At 31.4% G+C, this 17,921-nt stretch overlaps 13 protein-coding genes across 13 annotated transcripts; 9 read left to right on the top strand and 4 right to left on the bottom strand.

Moving 5' to 3' along the window:
* Nucleotides 1–164: 164 nt before the first annotated feature.
* On the bottom strand, nt 165–461 carry cgd2_2120 (high mobility group small protein; the record flags this gene model as incomplete). The annotated part of the gene is made up of 1 exon (XM_626417.1): nt 165–461. A coding segment is annotated over one exon (297 nt), but the record flags the coding sequence as incomplete, so codon positions are not given.
* Nucleotides 462–872: 411 nt separating this feature from the next.
* Nucleotides 873–1,439, top strand: cgd2_2110 (hypothetical protein, possible signal peptide; the record flags this gene model as incomplete). Its single annotated transcript, XM_626416.1, has 1 exon — nt 873–1,439. The coding sequence occupies one exon, from the start codon at nt 873–875 to the stop codon at nt 1,437–1,439; it is 567 nt and encodes a 188-aa protein (XP_626416.1).
* A 321-nt stretch (nt 1,440–1,760) lies between these two features.
* cgd2_2100 (hypothetical protein, possible signal peptide) lies at nt 1,761–2,297 on the top strand (the record flags this gene model as incomplete). The annotated part of the gene is made up of 1 exon (XM_626415.1): nt 1,761–2,297. One exon carries the CDS (start codon nt 1,761–1,763, stop codon nt 2,295–2,297), a length of 537 nt encoding a protein of 178 aa, XP_626415.1.
* A 676-nt stretch (nt 2,298–2,973) lies between these two features.
* cgd2_2090 (mitotic control protein dis3, putative) lies at nt 2,974–5,742 on the bottom strand (the record flags this gene model as incomplete). Its single annotated transcript, XM_001388181.1, has 1 exon — nt 2,974–5,742. The coding sequence occupies one exon, from the start codon at nt 5,740–5,742 to the stop codon at nt 2,974–2,976; it is 2,769 nt and encodes a 922-aa protein (XP_001388218.1).
* Nucleotides 5,743–6,094: 352 nt separating this feature from the next.
* On the top strand, nt 6,095–6,947 carry cgd2_2080 (hypothetical protein; the record flags this gene model as incomplete). The annotated part of the gene is made up of 2 exons (XM_626414.1): nt 6,095–6,161; nt 6,208–6,947. The coding sequence occupies 2 exons, from the start codon at nt 6,095–6,097 to the stop codon at nt 6,945–6,947; spliced, it is 807 nt and encodes a 268-aa protein (XP_626414.1).
* A 195-nt stretch (nt 6,948–7,142) lies between these two features.
* Nucleotides 7,143–8,720, top strand: cgd2_2070 (translation elongation factor EF-1, subunit alpha, putative; the record flags this gene model as incomplete). The annotated part of the gene is made up of 1 exon (XM_001388180.1): nt 7,143–8,720. The coding sequence occupies one exon, from the start codon at nt 7,143–7,145 to the stop codon at nt 8,718–8,720; it is 1,578 nt and encodes a 525-aa protein (XP_001388217.1).
* Nucleotides 8,721–8,768: 48 nt separating this feature from the next.
* On the bottom strand, nt 8,769–10,898 carry cgd2_2060 (possible transcription factor TFIIH; the record flags this gene model as incomplete). The annotated part of the gene is made up of 1 exon (XM_626413.1): nt 8,769–10,898. The coding sequence occupies one exon, from the start codon at nt 10,896–10,898 to the stop codon at nt 8,769–8,771; it is 2,130 nt and encodes a 709-aa protein (XP_626413.1).
* A 504-nt stretch (nt 10,899–11,402) lies between these two features.
* cgd2_2050 (proteasome subunit alpha type 1, NTN hydrolase) lies at nt 11,403–12,269 on the top strand (the record flags this gene model as incomplete). The annotated part of the gene is made up of 1 exon (XM_626412.1): nt 11,403–12,269. A coding segment is annotated over one exon (867 nt), but the record flags the coding sequence as incomplete, so codon positions are not given.
* A 607-nt stretch (nt 12,270–12,876) lies between these two features.
* On the top strand, nt 12,877–14,097 carry cgd2_2040 (hypothetical protein; the record flags this gene model as incomplete). Its single annotated transcript, XM_626411.1, has 1 exon — nt 12,877–14,097. The coding sequence occupies one exon, from the start codon at nt 12,877–12,879 to the stop codon at nt 14,095–14,097; it is 1,221 nt and encodes a 406-aa protein (XP_626411.1).
* Nucleotides 14,098–14,240: 143 nt separating this feature from the next.
* Nucleotides 14,241–14,795, bottom strand: cgd2_2030 (hypothetical protein; the record flags this gene model as incomplete). The annotated part of the gene is made up of 1 exon (XM_626410.1): nt 14,241–14,795. The coding sequence occupies one exon, from the start codon at nt 14,793–14,795 to the stop codon at nt 14,241–14,243; it is 555 nt and encodes a 184-aa protein (XP_626410.1).
* Nucleotides 14,796–14,893: 98 nt separating this feature from the next.
* On the top strand, nt 14,894–15,511 carry cgd2_2020 (hypothetical protein; the record flags this gene model as incomplete). Its single annotated transcript, XM_626409.1, has 1 exon — nt 14,894–15,511. One exon carries the CDS (start codon nt 14,894–14,896, stop codon nt 15,509–15,511), a length of 618 nt encoding a protein of 205 aa, XP_626409.1.
* A 250-nt stretch (nt 15,512–15,761) lies between these two features.
* cgd2_2010 (hypothetical protein) lies at nt 15,762–16,565 on the top strand (the record flags this gene model as incomplete). The annotated part of the gene is made up of 1 exon (XM_626408.1): nt 15,762–16,565. One exon carries the CDS (start codon nt 15,762–15,764, stop codon nt 16,563–16,565), a length of 804 nt encoding a protein of 267 aa, XP_626408.1.
* A 727-nt stretch (nt 16,566–17,292) lies between these two features.
* Nucleotides 17,293–17,853, top strand: cgd2_2000 (apicomplexan protein with signal peptide and 3 transmembrane domains; the record flags this gene model as incomplete). The annotated part of the gene is made up of 1 exon (XM_626407.1): nt 17,293–17,853. The coding sequence occupies one exon, from the start codon at nt 17,293–17,295 to the stop codon at nt 17,851–17,853; it is 561 nt and encodes a 186-aa protein (XP_626407.1).
* Nucleotides 17,854–17,921: the final 68 nt, after the last annotated feature.

The following is a 17,921-nucleotide window of genomic DNA, read 5'->3' as shown; positions in this document are numbered from 1 at the left end:
GATTTTAACAATGAACAGATTAGTGGAGAACTAATAATACTTTTATTGGGCCTAGGTTCCTTTATCATAATTTCCCTCCACTCAGGTATAGTTTCGTAAATCAGTCGAGGTAGGGAATAAGTTAAAACTAATTTGCAGTAGATATGATTACGACTCGAATACTTCTACTGTCCTGCCATTTGTGCCTTTTCTCGTTCGTATCTTTTCTTGTCTGCATCTGCCTGCTTCTGGAATGGTGCCTTATCTGATTCACTCATCCCTCTCCACTCCTCACCAAGAATCTTAGCAACTTCAGCAACTTGCGACCTCAAACTTGGATTTGCTGCTGTAATCTCTGCTCTTCTACTGCTAGCAAAATACATAAACGCAGTCATTGCTCTCTTAGGTTTATTTTTTTTTGCTTCTTTCTTTGATACCTTAGTAGCTTTCTTAGTTTTGATGTTTTGAGTCATTTTCAATTTCTAAAATGTAATAAATTGCCTAACTACTCCTTCATGTTTTCAAACTTACGAATTTGTGCGATATACAACTTTTTATTATATTTTTTAAAAATACTTTATTGTAATAACTGGCAATATTTTTTTCCACATAAATTATAAATTATTTGAATTTACTGGCGTAAAAATGACCCCACAATGATCTACCTGTAAATTCAGCCACATGTACACTCGGCGGTCATCATGCGTACACATGGCGGTATGAATGTCACTTGTGACAAGTATCGTTTTACATGTATTTTTATTCATGCAATCTGTTTCCGCATGCAGCCATTTTTCCTATTTCAGGAAGTTCTAGCAATATTGTTTAAATTGAACATAGGATTTTAATTCTTGAGTATAATATTATTTGAATTATTCATTTTTTAAGACAAAATGCATAAATATTATAGATTATTTTTTGGATTAATATTCCTCTTTATGGGATGCGGTTACATTGGGTCAATTAGAGTGAATTTATTGGGAAACAGAGCTTTATATTCAACATTTCTCGAACAGCAAGCAACACTTGAAGAAATGGTAAAGGAACTATCATCAAATACTGCATTAGGGAAAACGAGATTTGGAGACCCAATAACAGACAAAAACAATCAATCAAGTGGTTCAGCTCCAACTGTAGTGAGGCACGGAAGAGATACAATAGCGCTTTCAATTGGTTATGGGCCATTATCAGGCTTAGGGGAGTTGCCATTTTTTGGAAATACTGGCCCAAAAGTTCCGATAATTATAACCTCACCTCAGCCAATATTAGATATAGAAAGCCTCTCGGCAAGCTATCAAAAAGAAGCAAATACTCCGGGAAGTGCAGCTTATGTAGATGAGCAGGCTCTCGCACAAGCTGTTACAAATCCAAAAGTGAACTCTGACCAAGTAGCAGTATCATTAAAAAGTACTTTGCAAAATGCTGCATACTTTGCTGCTGATGCAGAACTCTATAAATAATAAATTTAACTATTAAATGGTTTAGTCAAATAATTATTTATTAATTTATATTATCCTAATTTTACACTTTGATTAGTTGCTTTGATTCAAAATCTAAATTGGATTTTTATATTAATCATTTTTTTTTTAAATGGAACAGGCTTCATATTAAAAAAATAATTAAATTTTTACAATGATAATAGTTTGTGGGGAATGCATGCATGCAATTAAATTTAAAGTGAATTTAATAAAATGCATGACTAAATTATTTTGCAAAAATAAAAAATTCAAATACTCAAAGGTTGATAATAACCCTGATAAAAGGCTTTATATACTTTAATAATGAAAGGTTTTATTGGAATTCAATTTATTGCTTATTTATTTTTATTTTTCTACTGTTTAAACGTTGCTAGATGCGACAATAAAATCAACAATTTACTAGAACTTAGACAAAGTATATTACAGCACGAAAAAGAACTCGAAAATCTACATGGAGCCACAAGCAATTTGGTTGGAGAAGCTGCAGATGTTTTGAGTTTCAGCAAGAAGAGACCGATATTTAGTGAATTGAATAATTTTTCCACCCCAGGGGCTCCAACTACAACAATAAAGATGACTTTAAAGTTCCCTAACACTGCTCCTGTAAGTATCAATCAAGGAAAGCTTCGAGAAGAAATAAGGAACACCGCAACTGGAAATGGTGATGCGGTCCCAAGCATTAATCCGATACCATTAGTTGTTATACGCCCAGATGCTTTGACTAACTTATTATCATCTCTTTCTGCAACAGTACATCAGAGGAAAAAAATTGAATGTAAGTTTATTAAAAATTTAATTTTCATTCTAATTATTTTTAGCGAAAAAAATTATTCAACTTGAGAAGTTGATATCAACGGTTGACAAAAAGGTTATGAAAAGGAATATAAAAAACTCAATTAGAGAATTAGAGTCTGAACTTGCGTTCTATAGGGCAGATAAAAGTATTGCTGAACAAAAATCGTAAGTTAACAAGTGCTATTGTAAATATTCATTATTATTCAACCTCAGGTCTAACACTGCATAATATTGGGAAATAAATTTTTCAATTTAAATCACTTGTCAATAAAGGATTGATATCTATTAATCAGAAATAATATTAATCATTACCTTATTTTGGAAGTATTCATCTGATGCATATATAGAAACCTTTACTTTATCAAATAATTTAAGAGTATCAGTTTCTTTCTCTAGATTTTTCAAGTAAGGAACATTAGCATCAAATATATATTTGCTCTTGTCAATTGGTGCAATGCCTATCAACAATTATTTAGAAACCTTTAAATGATTATTAACTTACCTTCAAAGCCGAATTTAGGTACAAAAATTAGTAATGAGTCATTTCTTACTTGAATAATAATGCCTTCAGTTTCTTGATTACCGTTTTGCTTACAAAAAAGGTAAATAAATAGTCTTGTTGAATCTCTACCAGCCATTTGAGCATTTCTTTTATTTTTATTGAGCGTATTTGATAACTTAAACATCTAAAATAATAATGAATAAAAATAAATTTAAAATATCATGAACTTACATAGTCTTTGTCAAAAATTAATTCGCATAGTGGCTCTAGTCCAATAGAAGCCGAAAGTAGACGATGAACAATAATATCAGCATATCTTCTAATAGGAGAAGTAAAGTGAGTATATATTTCCTCTGCAAGGCCATAATGAAATGTTCCCTCCACAGATTTGCAAGTTGTGAAGTATAATGCTTGATTCATTGTACGCGTTGTCAAAATTCGAACCAATTTTCCAATAATGGGATTTTTCTTTATAATTTCTGAATCTAGAATATTTTTCAAACTGTTAGATAAGCTTAATGAATTTTCATAGGTAAAATTACTGATTCCAACTTTTGAAAGGACATATTTAAGCTTCTCTAATTGATCGTACTTTGGTTCAGGATGCCTTCTTAATAAACAACAGTTTGGAAATTTTGAAATGATTTGCCTTGCAACAGAAACATTTGCCAATAACATAAACTCCTCAACCATTGAGTTCGTATTCAAATAATTATATGCGTATACATTTTTTATATTCAAAATTACTGATGAAATTTGTTCTTTGCCCAAATCATTGTGATTTAAGTCTTGATATAAGTTTCTGGATTCCTCAAAATCAACTTTTACTTCTGAAGAAGAGAGTTCAATCGCACCACGACTAATTCTATTTTTCCTTAAAACTTGAGAAATTTTCATTAGTCTTCTTAGAGAAATTGCTATTTCTGAATTGTTGCACTTGTCATCAATGATATTTTGTGCTTGAAGATATGTGAAAGAGTACTTGGAATTTATTATTGTTTTATTAAAGTATACATTTCTAATTTCTGCGTTCTCGTTAATTTCCCAATTACATGTGAAGGATAATCTATCTTTATTTGAAACTAAAGAACATATATTTGTTGTGAGTTCTTCTGGGAGCATATCTATCCTTTTGTTTACAAGATAACATGTATTAGATCTTCTGGATGCTTCATCATCTATTGGAGTGTTAGGCTTAACAAAATGCGTTACATCAGCAATATGAACAGAAACAAGATACCACTTTTCTTGAGAATTATCATCATTTGGGTTGATCAATTCAATACTTAGAGCATCATCAATGTCTTTGCATCCTGGGGGATCTACAGAAAAAACTAACTTATTTCTTAGATCAACTCTATCTCTAAAGTCAATTTCATTCGGCTTCCAATCATCGTTTCTATCATTATTTGGAAGGCATTTCAAAACAGATGGAGAAAATTCAGATGAATTTATATCTCTTATACGTAAAATTACGGAAGTTTCTGTTTCAAGATCTCCAGCTTTACCCAATACTCCTACTATATGCCCAGTGGGATAAAATGATGAGCAGTCCCATTCATCAATTACTACAACTAGTCTCTGATTTTCAATAGTGGATGAAAGTTTTGTATGAATTATAATCTTTGGTATTTTCGGGTCGATTGGAACAAAAATCCGATGTTGCCTTGTGGAGGTGTTGTTGCAAATATTAAATCGATCGTCATTTGAATTAATCGGAACCAAAGAGCCACAATACTCACCCCAATTGCGACTTAATACCCCAATAACCCTCCCAGAAAAATTGGTATTTTCAGAAAAAGCTAATGAATTATTATCTTCATTCTCTATACTCTGAATGCTAATATTTTGGATGTTTAATGCTGAATTTTCGTCATAATCGTCATCTCCTAATAAAATACTTCCTATTCCCGCTATTTCACTATGTTCAAAATCCTCTATTTGATCAAGCTCCAATTCAGATTTGATTTTGGATTTTAAGTTCTTTTCATCACAATTTAATGTTTCATCAAGTTTAACAACAACTAAGTCACCATCTATAGACCTATTTAAATTAAGGTGCCCAATTATATTAACGGTCATTTTTCTATTTTTGTTTGTTACTTCTATTTCGCCCCTATTTCTAGAAATCATTCGCAATATGCCTTTAAATAAAACTCCTCTGTCAATTCCTTGTAAAATCTCTCTTTCTGAGGCATATTCTGTGAAAATGCAATTATTTTCTGGTTGGCTATTATCATTCACCAACGATGTTTTGAAAGGAAGTTTATCACCAGAATTTACATATTCGTTTGAGACAAAATTAATATATTCATATGGATTTACAATAAAACATTTTGAGTCAAATGATAAATTAGAAGTAAATTTTTTGATCCATTCTTCATTTTCTGTCAAAATATAGAAACGAATATTTATATTGGATTTTGATAAATGATTAATAAACCAGATAGCTACTTTTATAATTGAATTTCCAGCACAATCTTCAAAATTAAATCTACTAATTGAGTGATTCAAACATGTTTCAGTGAATTGCGTGTCTGGAAATCGAATATACTGATTAACATTATAATCAAACAAGTTATTTTCACTCGTCAGTTCAATTTCTTTAAATATTGGTAATTCATTTTGGTTTCTAAGTTTATTTCTTAATTTATTAATAACGGTTCTATCTGTCTCATTCAAATAGTCGAGTATTGAATACGGAATCACCACGTGATTTAAAGATTCATCTTCTAAAATGAAGTCGCTGTATTTATTAAATATATCAAAGTTAGGAAAAATAATATTCCGAGCTTTTTGGTTTGAAATACCCGAATATTTCCCGTAACACAAAGTGCAAAAATTAAGTCCGCATAGTATCTCGTTTCTAACATAAATTTCATTTGAGACTTTTCTAATCTTCCCTCTTCTAGTTTTCTTGATATAAGATTTATTGTAACTTTTTAAGGTACTTGAGCGAACAAGATTACTTTCTACTTTAAAACTCATATTTTGTCTGAATATTAACTAAAAGTTATAGTTAAACATTTATAGCTTTTTCAATTAATATAGTTATTGGTCAATTTTTATAAAGAGGAAAAGAACGATATTATTTATGCAACTTCAACGCGCCATGGTATTATTTGCTTTTCATTTTATTTATAAAAATGTTCGACTGGTCACAACTTTTGAAATGGTCTTCAAGATACATTGGTATGTTCGAATTACTGTATAAAAGTACCCTATTTATTATTTATTAATTGTAATACATATTTTTATAGAGGATACATATTCTAATTCTAATATTAGGCACATTGACCCAGAAAGATTGGAATTTCTTCAGGGAGCAGTTAGAGAAGCTATGAAAAATGTGGTTGATCCAAATAAATTAATTTTAGAAGCGAAGGATAAACTAAGTCTTTCGAATGGTAAGTTTGGTAATAGGAGTGAAATAACTAAACTTAAATTTTTTAGATGAAGAAGTGCTTGCCTCACTTGCAGTAATAGATCGTTGTGTAGAACTTCCTGACTGTGCCTTAAACTTTGAGAAATTAGGAATAGTTCAACCATTATTGAGCTGTTTGTCTCGCTCAGAAGAAGTCAGATCTATTACATATCAAATACTTTCAAAGAGTATGCAAAACAACTTACCTGTACAAAATTCATTTGCAAAATTAGGAGCTTTATCATTATTAAAACAAAGCGTTCAAGGTGAAGATTCTGAAACAAATAAATCAAAAGGAATTACTGCGATATCATCACTGGTACGCCATAATAAAACCCTAGAAGGCTCATTTATTTCCGATAATGGAATACCACTTATTGCTTTGTGGCTTCATTCTGAAAATGTAGGAGTTCGTGAAAGAGCACTGTCACTATTAAGACACTTATTAATACAAGGAGTAGTCAAAAGTGAATATATCATTGGAAATAATAACAGTAAGATCATAGATACTATTTTAACTCTTTCAAAAAACAACTCTATATCTAACAAGGAATATCAAAATATTCAATACGGCGAAACGATCTCGGAGACCTTACTCGAACTGATTAATGCCTTCAATCCTAAACTTAGCAGTTCATCAAAAGACAAAATCCGAGAAGAAGTTAACAAACGCATGATTTTCCTAATTGATTACTGCAAATTACATCCGGACGATGATATTTCACCAGAATATTCTACACTTATTCAATGTGAAAAATTATTAGTTTAAGATATTTCTCCCTCTACATATTGTGAAATTCTTTATATCACTAATAGAAAACAGAACTGCTAAAAAATTTCAATCGCATTATCTTCGGTCAATGATTTCCTTTACAATTAATCATCTGGCGCTGGAATTTTGTGTCTATTGATTTGCGTCTTAAAATCAAATATCGACATAAATTGTTGCTACTTAGAATATAACATGAATAGCTGGGAGGACACTTTAAGGGGCAGTAGCTCTGGAGGAGATGTAAAAGCCGAAGAGATTTCCCAAAAATTAGAAACCAGTTTAAATTTACAAAATGACGTTGATTCGGAAAATAATAAGAATTCTACGCTTTCAAACAATGAATTTCAAGCTTCTGGTATAGCGCAACCAACTAATAATACATCAGGAAAATCTATAAATGCCTCTTTGTTAGAGCCTGATCCAAGACCTCATATGAATATCGTTTTTATTGGGCACGTTGATGCAGGTAAATCAACTACTTGTGGTAATATTTTGTATACTTGCGGATTAGTAGACCAGCGAACTATGGAAAAGTATGAAAGGGAGGCGAAGGAGAAGAATAGGGAGTCGTGGTTTTTGGCGTTTATTATGGATACAAATGAAGAGGAAAGAAGTAAGGGGAAGACTGTGGAAGTGGGGAGGGCTGCATTCAACTTGAAAAACAGAAGATTCACTATTCTAGATGCCCCTGGCCACAAAAGTTTTGTCCCAAATATGATCTCTGGAGCTAGTCAAGCGGATATTGGCGTATTAATAATTTCTGCTAGGAAAGGTGAGTTTGAGACTGGTTTTGAAAGAGGTGGTCAGACTAGAGAGCACGCAATGCTTGCAAAAACACTAGGAGTTAATCAATTAATTGTTGCAATTAACAAGATGGATGATCCTACATGCATGTGGGATCAAAATCGTTATAATGAAATTGAGAAAAAACTAACTCCATATTTGAAAACTTGTGGCTATAATCCTGCCAAAGACATATTTTTTGTCCCAATTTCAGGACAGCTCGGTCAAAATTTGAAATATCATGTTTCGGACCAATCTAATCCAAAGTATTTTGATCATAGAGCATCTTGGTATAGTATGGAAAAGCCTACATTGTTTGATATTCTAGATAAATATTTATCTGTTCCTGATCGCTCGTCAGGTAATGAAGATAATGGTATAATCCGTATTCCTTTGTTGGACGGCTATAGAGATAATGGCGTTATTGCAATGGGTAAAATAGAACTAGGAACAATTAGATGTGGCGATAATTTGGTTGTAATGCCTAATCGTGCTAAGGCAAAAATACAAAGCATTTGTCTTGGAGAAGAAATGGATGAATATGCATGGTCTGGCCCAGGTGAAAATGTAAGAATAAAGTTACTAAATATAGATGAAGACTCACTTTCTAAAGGTTTTGTTTTATGCTCCCAAAGCGATTTATGCCCAGTGGTTAAGAAGTTTAAGGCACAATTGCTTCTTGTTGAACTGTTAGAACAAAGGCCGCTAATAACAAGTGGATATGAATGCATTATTCACTGTAACACATCTTGTGAAGAGGTCTGCATTGAGGAATTATTGGAAGGAGTTGAATTATCAACGAAAAAAAAGAAGAGTAGGCCTGCATTCGTAAAATCTCAATATATGTTGACATGCAACATGTCCCTTACCAATCCTCTTTGCATTGAAGAATTTGCTAAGTGCCCTCAGTTAGGAAGATTTACATTGAGAGATGAGGGAAAAACTATTGCAGTTGGTAAGGTATTAGAAATATTAGACAGCGTTTGAAAAAAAATTTTACATCTATACGATAGATTTAAAGCAAAAATTTAAGGATTATTTATTAATAACTTCTCTTTTTGTTCGAATAAAAGTCTTAATATCATCTTCATATTCCTGTTTTATAACTAATATAATCTTTTTTTGTAATTCAACATTTAAGTTTAGTTCTTTTTCTGTTAATTCAATGGGGGAATTGTAAAGTAATATGTCTTTACTTCTTGCATAGAGTATCGTTTGTCTAAATAGCTGAATATCGTTAGGGCTTGCTCCCCAGTCTGAAAAGGTGCTTGCATGGGAAATTTTGAGTCTATTTTTGTCTTTCTCCCATAGTTTCAACTGCGTTTCTACATTCACAGGTATAATACTCGTTCCTTCTAACATAAATCGCCTTAATATTATTGGATGCGCGTTGCTGGAAAAAAATCTAAGTATTTGTTCAGCTGACACTCCCATTGAATATGCGGATAACAAGCCTTTCCTAGTCAATATTCCACAAATGATGTTTGGGCCACGAACCTTAACTTGACATAGATGTCTAAGAATCTTGGCTTGTAATGGAGATGCTGTATAACAGTAAATCCTAAAGTTACTTTGAACAATAATTCCTGCCTCGAGACGAGTAGAGTTCATACTCAAACAGTTAGGTTCGTTTATTTTTACATTGCTTGTTTCAGTTGTTGATTTATGCCATAATTCTTCGTCAAAATAAAAATGTGATGGAAGAAGAAAATTTTGGATATTTTCGGGGTCACTTTTTTGAATCAAGTTGTCATCAATTTTAAATGCAGAGTATAAACTTTGAAGTTTCAGACCCTCAGAGCCAATCAACAATGAAAAAGGAGTAGTGTACAATAATTCAATATTTAAATCACGAAGATTTTCGAATCTATTTTTCAAAGAATATAGACTACTCTCAATAATAGATTCATCAAAATAGAGCAGTCCTAAATCATATGCAAACAAAACAAATCGCATCAAAATATTATTATTCGTTTTCTTATGTATTGAAATTGGCTGGCCAACTTTTGAACTTGAAATACGCATTATTAGACTTATTACATTTGTAATTGTTGGGTTTAGTATATTTTCACTGTTTATTTGACTAAAATTGTATTCTCCATTTTCAATGTTTGACTCAAGCTCTACTAATTTTATAAATCCATTAAGAAGCATTAACAATTGATTACAGCTATCACAAAGTAACCAACAAAAAGCTTTTGGTGTCAACTTCTGTTCAAATATTTTATCAACTTGGTTTTTTGCAAGGGTATGTTTGGCACTAATAACTCTCTTCTTTGGTTTAATTTTTAAATTATTGGTTGGCAAATATTCTTCTTCACTGTTAGAATTGCTTCCAGCCATACCATATTTTATCTCGTTGTATATGTCTAGTGCATTTTGGTCATTTTGAGATCCAAATCTATCCTCTTGATCAAAACCATCAAATAACTGTTCATTACTTTCTTGAGATAAACTACTATCAATTTGAATTCTAAGTCCCTTTGAATTAGAAGAATTTCTTTTGTTGTATTTCCCAATATCGCAAGAAATTAATTGGATATTATCCAGAACTTTTATTGTGTCCGGGGAAATTAATTTGAATTTATAAAATGTATTAGCACTATTTTTTGGAACATTTTGACTCCCGCTTAATTGAACAATAATATTCAAAATATTACTCCATTGTTTTCTTACAAACTTCGTGAGAGATTCATACGAGATCTTTATCTCGGATTTTCTCTTTGGCATTTCAAATCCAATAGATATATCCCCTTCATACAAAAATTTAGATAAAGTTTTTTGAAATATTGGGTTTAATTGGTATTGCACAGAAATAGAATCAGATGAACTTTTTTGGGAGTTAGAATCTAGTACATTGACTTTAATTATTTTTAATGATCTTAATTTCCTAATTGCATATTCCAATTCATTTCTTTTTGTTGTAAGTATCCATATATTCATAGCTTGTTCTCCTATGTAATTTCCATATCCATTTCCCAAAATCATAAGTCTAGATACAATATTCTGTTGTATCTCAGAAAGGGACGAAAATAATTCAGTTACACAAGAAATATCTTCAAATAATAGGCATGTATTCGTGCTAGACAAAGTTGCTATGTATTCTTGTAAATTCCATGATGAAAGAGATGAAGTTTTATAATCAAAAGGTCTCTCTATTGACATTATTACTACAAACGCAACTTTTTGCGGAGCCAAAAGCTAATTCATCTCCGTATTAATGAAATTTTTATGAATAATTAAGGGTCATATAAATGGCGGCATCAAAAAAACAACTATTTATCACATTGTTTAAAAAAGAATGTCTTATGAAGATATATAAAATCTGTTTTAAAAGCCAAATAAGGAATAATTTGATTGAAGTATCAATTTTACATGAACTTAGTAAATAAAAATTTTCAAAATTAACTAATTTAAGAAGGTGCATTCTCAAGATTAATTCACACAATATTTCAAAATGAATCAAATTAGTTAATTTTGTGTTTTATTCTAGTTTCTAATTAACTAATGTCCTGGTGTTCAAAAAGGTAGTTTAATGTTTAGGCACCAGTCTATACTTATTTTAATTAGACTTTTTATTCATTAATTATTAACCCGCGAATATTGCCGCCACCCCCCTAAGTTTTCTAAAAATAGAATTGTACTAGAATAGGTTTCTAGAGTATTTGATACTTTTTCTGTTCACTCTTACAACAATTTAGTAGTTGTGAATACATCCTTTTTATTACTTTAGTTTTTTTAATAAGTATTTCAATAATGTATAGAAACCAATATGATACGGACGTTGTTACTTGGTCTCCACAAGGAAGAGTTTTCCAGATTGAATACGCAATGGAAGCAGTTAAACAAGGCACTGCAGTAGTTGGAGCAAGAAACGATGAGATAGTTGTTCTTGCTTGCATAAAAAGAAGTACAAGCAGGCTCGCTGGGTACCAAAAGAAACTATACAAAATTGACAACCATATTGGCGTAGCAGTTTCAGGGATTACTGCAGACGCTAAAGTAATTTGTAACTACCTTAGATCAGAATGTCTAAACTACTCATTCACATATGATTCACCAATACCATTGAACACTTTGGTTAACAGGCTTGTATTGAAATCCCAGGTAAATACACAAGAATACGGCAGAAGGCCATTTGGCGTAGGATTGCTCTTGGCAGGATTTGATGAAAGCGGCCCGCATTTATTTGAAACATGCCCTTCCGGGAATTGCTTTGAATATTACTCGATTGCAATAGGGTCAAGATCTCAAGCTAGCAAAACTTATTTGGAAAAACATTTTAAAGAATTTGCTAATTGTAGCAAGGATCAATTGATTTTACATACTTTAAGAGCATTAAGATCAAGCTTGTCATCTGAACAAGAAATGAATCAAGAAAATGTGGATGTGGCAATTTTAGGAAGAAATGACATTTATAATGAATTATTAGAAGAAGAAAAAATAAAATATCTTCAAATTATTAACCAAGAGCAACCGCCAACTATAGAACAAATTAATGAATCTCAAGAAACTTCCTCTATGCAAATAGACTAATGATTGATTGCTCGCTTTTACGTTTTTTTTGTAGATTTCAATAATTATTGCCTCTGTATAAAGTATGGTTTCTGTAGTTAACTTTTAAGTACATTACCAATTAAATAAATGCTTTTCTTCTATATTAAAATTTTTTCTGCAAAGATATAATTTAATATTTTAATTTATCGCTGGATCATTCCGCACGGAATGAGTTCTTCAAATTGTTGTGCTGGGTAAATTTTTTTTTAAATTGGGCTTACATGAAATATTTTTTGAGGCACATAGAATGATAATTTGATAAATCATAGTTGAGAGCCATTCCTATAATCATTTTCAAATTTAATGTACTTTTTGCACGAATTCTTATTAAATTCGTTAACCTATTAGAAAATTAAATAGTCTGAAACTCGATATATTAGTTTCTATTTCCAAAGGCGACAAAATGAAGTAGACTAAATACAAAATATAATAATCAAATCAAACTAATTAGTGAACGATATAATACTTTCTGATGTTTAATTAATTACTAATTTATTTTTCATCGTCAATCTAATTTTTTAAGCATGCGAGGTCTTTTTTAACATGGCGGCGTCTAAGTTTCTTCAAAACCAATAAATCGTAATCAATGGAAGAAGATGATAAAATAAATTTATTTGGGGTTTATGAAGAATTATTTCATCTCTTACGTGATGGAAAAGATGAGGTAATTAAAGGAAGTATGGAGCTACTCCTTGATCAGAGTGAAATGGAATCACTATCAGAATTTTTATCAAATAACCCCAACTATTTCAGAAGCATTCTTCTACTTATTGGGAACGATATTTCCAGCATATCAGAATGTGCTTTGAAAATTTTGATAAATTTGTCTCAAAAGTCTGAAATAGGAGAAGAGTTATGTAGAAATTGGAGCGCAATCGAATATTCAATGGATAACTTAAGAGAGCAGATCAAATCAAATTCTACTGTACCCTATCATTTATCTCTAAACTTGATGCTTATTTCAAATTTGACACGTTATTCAAAAGGGAGAGAAAAGTTTTTTGATAAGTCTAGACAAAGTAAAAGTTTTTATTTAACCTATTTACTCGAATGCCTCTCTAACTCTAGGGATGAGAAGGAGAAAGAGATGATCATTAGTATTTTAAATAATTGTACATATTGTAGTCAAGGGCGAGTATTTTTATTTGATAGTAATTTAGGTATTGAATTATTGAACAAAGTTTCGGAACTAATGCTAGCAACATCAAGAAAAGATGATTTGATAATGACCAAGAGTGTAATGAGTATTATTACGCACGTTTGCCTAGATAAGAACTTACATACAATTATATCAAAAAAAGATTGTAATGTAATTCCATCATTATGTTGTTTGGTTTACCCTAATGAAAGCCATCTAAATCTAAGGTATAGGAAAAGCAGTAATATATTATCCGAACTCCAAAATAAGACGATTTTTTTTGATTCAAAGCGCGAAGGAACGAATTCTGATAATATTTCATTTAACGAATTTGACAATGGGAATCCCAAAAAAAATTGTGGGGGTGATTATGAAGAATTCACAGATTCTGCTGCAGAAGACAAAGTTTCCGAGTTTATTAAAAAAAATGCAATCGGCCCTGTTAATAAAAATATATCTCAAGATGTATTTGACTGTATATTAGTATTAATTTCAACGGTTAATGGGAGGACTTTCCTTCGAGAGTTGGGAGCATATGAAGTTTTGAGAGTATGGCATTTATATGAATCAAAAGATGAAATAATTAGTGGGATTGAAGATATTATACATTTATTAGTATACTCTGAGGACGAGCTTCTACAACAAGATAATAGCTTTATAGATGCATAGCTAATATAAATCTAAATTTTATCTTTAAGGGATTATTTACAAGATTTGATTTCATCCCATTGGTATTCATAAAATGAAAGTATGCCTCTAATTTTAAAGGCCATAAATGCTGTATTCTATAGTGAGTTAGTTTGGGAAATGTATTAATTATTGATACTTACTTTTGCTTGCGAATGAGATATTTTTTTAGATTCGTAGCATTTCGGACATTTTCTACTTAATAAGAGGCATGTTTTTAGACCTGGATATTTATTTAAATACTTAATCTTTCCTGACTTAATACTGTATAATTGGACAAAATCACAATATTCCAAGTACTTTCTTTTTATTGATTCATCTTGCTCAGCGATCCTAGCTTCTAATTCTATACAGTACTTGTAAAATTTATTGCAGTCTTGCTGATAAACCCATCTCTGAGCAAAGTCCAGGTAACAAATTTTACAGTGGATCCCTTCAAATAATCTTGTAAGAGAGTTGTACTTATCAATAATTTGTTCTGTATGATATCTCATGTCCATTAGTTTGTTATATAAACTTTCTGCTTCGGAAATTTTCATTGATAAACTTTTATATTTTAAGATCTTTGTTTGTTCGACATTTTTTTGAATAGAAAACATATTTACTCCACAATCTAATGCAATCTCATCATAATAGTGATAATTCCGTTGGCCGATAAGATAATAAAGAATATTTCCCATTTTATTTATTCAGATTCAACTCTCTTTTCCTTCGGCGCAATTAAAGCAATATTAAGATATAGGTTTTTAACAACTTTTTTTTCCAGAAATAAAGAATTATGAAACTATTGGGAGTTAATAGTTTTGCTCTAAGACAGTTTGTGGAGGGATACAGAGGAAGTTATATCCCAAGAATGAGTCCTTATGAATTCTTGAGGAACGTAAATAATTACATTATCGAGAATAATCCTACATTAGTCGATGGGTATGCAGATTTCTGCAAACATATTTTTATTCCAAATTTTACAGAAGCAAAGCAATCAATTGTAAAGATCACAAATGAAAACGAAAAATATATTAAGACAGGGTATATTTCGAGGAGAGACGAAGAGATTCCAGTATTGTCAAGGTGGTTCCCAAAGGATTCCCCACCCGCATCACAACTAATTAAAAGCAAGTATTTAGATATCATTCTTTATAGTAAAGAACAGTGTGAGAAAGAATCAAGCATTATGAACTGTTGTCTACAAGATATTCTAGATGATAGGGAAAAGAACCCGGACTGGTATATAATATCAATTAAGGCGCAAAATGAAAGCTTTGAAGTCCCAATGGAGCCAATAACAATTCTTAGAAATACTTTAATAGAAGAGGGAGGTAGTGGGGTCCCATTGAAAAGAGAAAAATACTTAGAGTCGGTAGAGTTTTGGAAGGAACATGCCATTGTATCTAGCTAGCAAACTCACTTAAATGTTTCAATTCGACTAAAAATAAAATTTATTACAGGCAGATCTTTTGCCTACTCGGAAGCAATCATTGTAGGCATATACGGCATGGCTATTTACGTATTCAGCCCACTGAATTACATTATTGAGATGCAAGGCGTGCTCCATGATATATATTATACTTGAACTGAGTATTAAATTAAAAAAAAAAAAAAAAAAAAAAAATATATATATATATATATATTACTTATTTTGAATATAAATGTATGGAAATAGAGATAAGGAAATAGGAGTATTTCAAGAGAAGATAGAGCACAGTGGGGAGATAGTGGATGCTACTTTGGCGGAATTTAATGTGAAATATCAAACATTATTCTTTATTGCGACTCTTGTTCTGTCTATAGCAGGATTTTTTTCTGCTATATATTCATTATTTGGGTTAAGGATCACAAACTTTGTAAATTCTTGCCTTCAGTTAATTGTAGGAGTGCTTTTATTATTGTTGGATATTCCTGGGCAACCAAGATGGAGCGCAAAGTTTAGAAGCGATATTAGACGTCAAGCAAGGATTTTATCAAAGTTAACAGGGAAATCTCTTTCCCTCTTGTTTTTGTCATGCCTATGCTCAACCACTCTGAGAACAAATAATAGGGGCCCAATGATAATTTCTATGTTTTCGAAAACAAAGTCAAAATCTCCTGGATTATTTTTACTAACATTCTTGGTTTGTTTACTTACTTCATCCGTTGCAGTATTGGGTCTCCTTATTTCTTTTGAGAAAGGAATAAGACTGAATAGAATTAAGAAGAGTGTCATATCGAGTTATACAAGTGTTGGAGCTTGCAATACTATTGAAATATATAGAAGTTATGCTCTTTCTGATCCATTATTTGGAATGCTTGGCGATGAGTTCAATAGATTAATAAGTGACAGAACAGATAACAATTATCAATTTTCTCAAGATGAGCTGAGCATTATTTTTAATGCATTGGATGACAACCAAAAAGGATCAATTAATGAAAGGGAGTTTGTTGAATTTTTTTCATCTAGATTTACACTAGTGTAGCTTGTTTGGTAGAAATAAATTAGGGTGTTTTGCTACTAAATCCTTATATTATATTTTATGAACATTTCTGTGGCAATAGCTTGCTTTTTTTTTTGACTAGATCTAATTATTTTTATTTGAATTTTAATCCTATTTTTTAGTAAATATATGAATGAATTTAGGCGGTATTTTTTCCAGTACAAAGTCTTTGCGAATGTGTGATAGAATTGAAATCGAGGGAATTAGTATTTAATGCTATACTAACCAATAGTTATCATACCACTTCTTTGGACATTTAACTTGATATTGCGAATAGATTTGATACAAAATGTATGAAACACAAGGTGGGATTTCAGGTAAGTTAGTCGTTAGAGTACTTTGCATGTGGAGATGTTATAGATACTATGGTGACATCTACTAATAAAAGTTTAACTGTTTTGATTTTATGCAACTCTGAAAGTTAATTACCATTTTGTATTTATAATGAAAAGTACATCTATTTGGTTGAAAAAGTTAATACTTACAAACTTTTTTTGTAGGCGAGAGGTTTATAGTTGGCGTTAAGAGCTCTTCCAAAGTGGATGTAACTTTGGCCGATCAAATAATTATAGGCGGGGCAAGAGTAGAAAAGACTCTCCAAGATTTGAATTGTCGATACCAGACTCTATTTTTCATTGGAGCTGGTGCATCTTCTGCAGCAGGCGTATTAGCTGCTACAAATTCATTGTTTAATATTCAGCCGGCAAATATGATCAATTCCCTATTCCAACTCTTATTTGGAATTTTATTGATGATTCTCGATGTTCCTGGAAGCCCACGTTGGTCGGCAAGAGGTAGAGCATTGATTAGGAAAGAAGCAAGGTTTTTAACCCATTTAACAGGAAAGAGCCTTTGCCTTTTATTTCTTAGTTGCCTTACATCCACTACACTCTGGCCTCAAAGGAGAGGGGCAGGAGTACTAGCACTTCTGGCCTTTCTGACTTCTATTGCAGTTGCTGGGGTTGCAATTATTGGATTATTGATATCTTTGCAAAAAAGTGTAAGGCTTGAAAGAGTTAGGAAAAATATTATCACAACAAAAACATCAACTGTAGCTGATGTATATAGAAGATATGCGATCGCAGATCCAGTGTACGGAATGCAATTTGAAGAATTTAGTAGAATGGCAGCAGATTATACTAACGGAAGACAACAGTTTGGAGTTACTGATTTAAGCATTATATACAATGCTTTAGACGAAAACCAAAAGAGTGGAATAAATGAAAGAGAATTTTCAGAGTGGGTAAATGGCTCTACTGTTTATCTATAGATGTACAATGCGATTCTTATTATTAATAATCCGTTGCCACATAAATCTGATCAATTTAATTAAAACAA

This window comes from Cryptosporidium parvum, chromosome 2, assembly GCF_000165345.1.
Source record: "Cryptosporidium parvum Iowa II chromosome 2, whole genome shotgun sequence".
NCBI classification, from domain to species: domain Eukaryota; phylum Apicomplexa; class Conoidasida; order Eucoccidiorida; family Cryptosporidiidae; genus Cryptosporidium; species Cryptosporidium parvum.
This window is presented reverse-complemented; position numbering and strand designations above follow the sequence as displayed.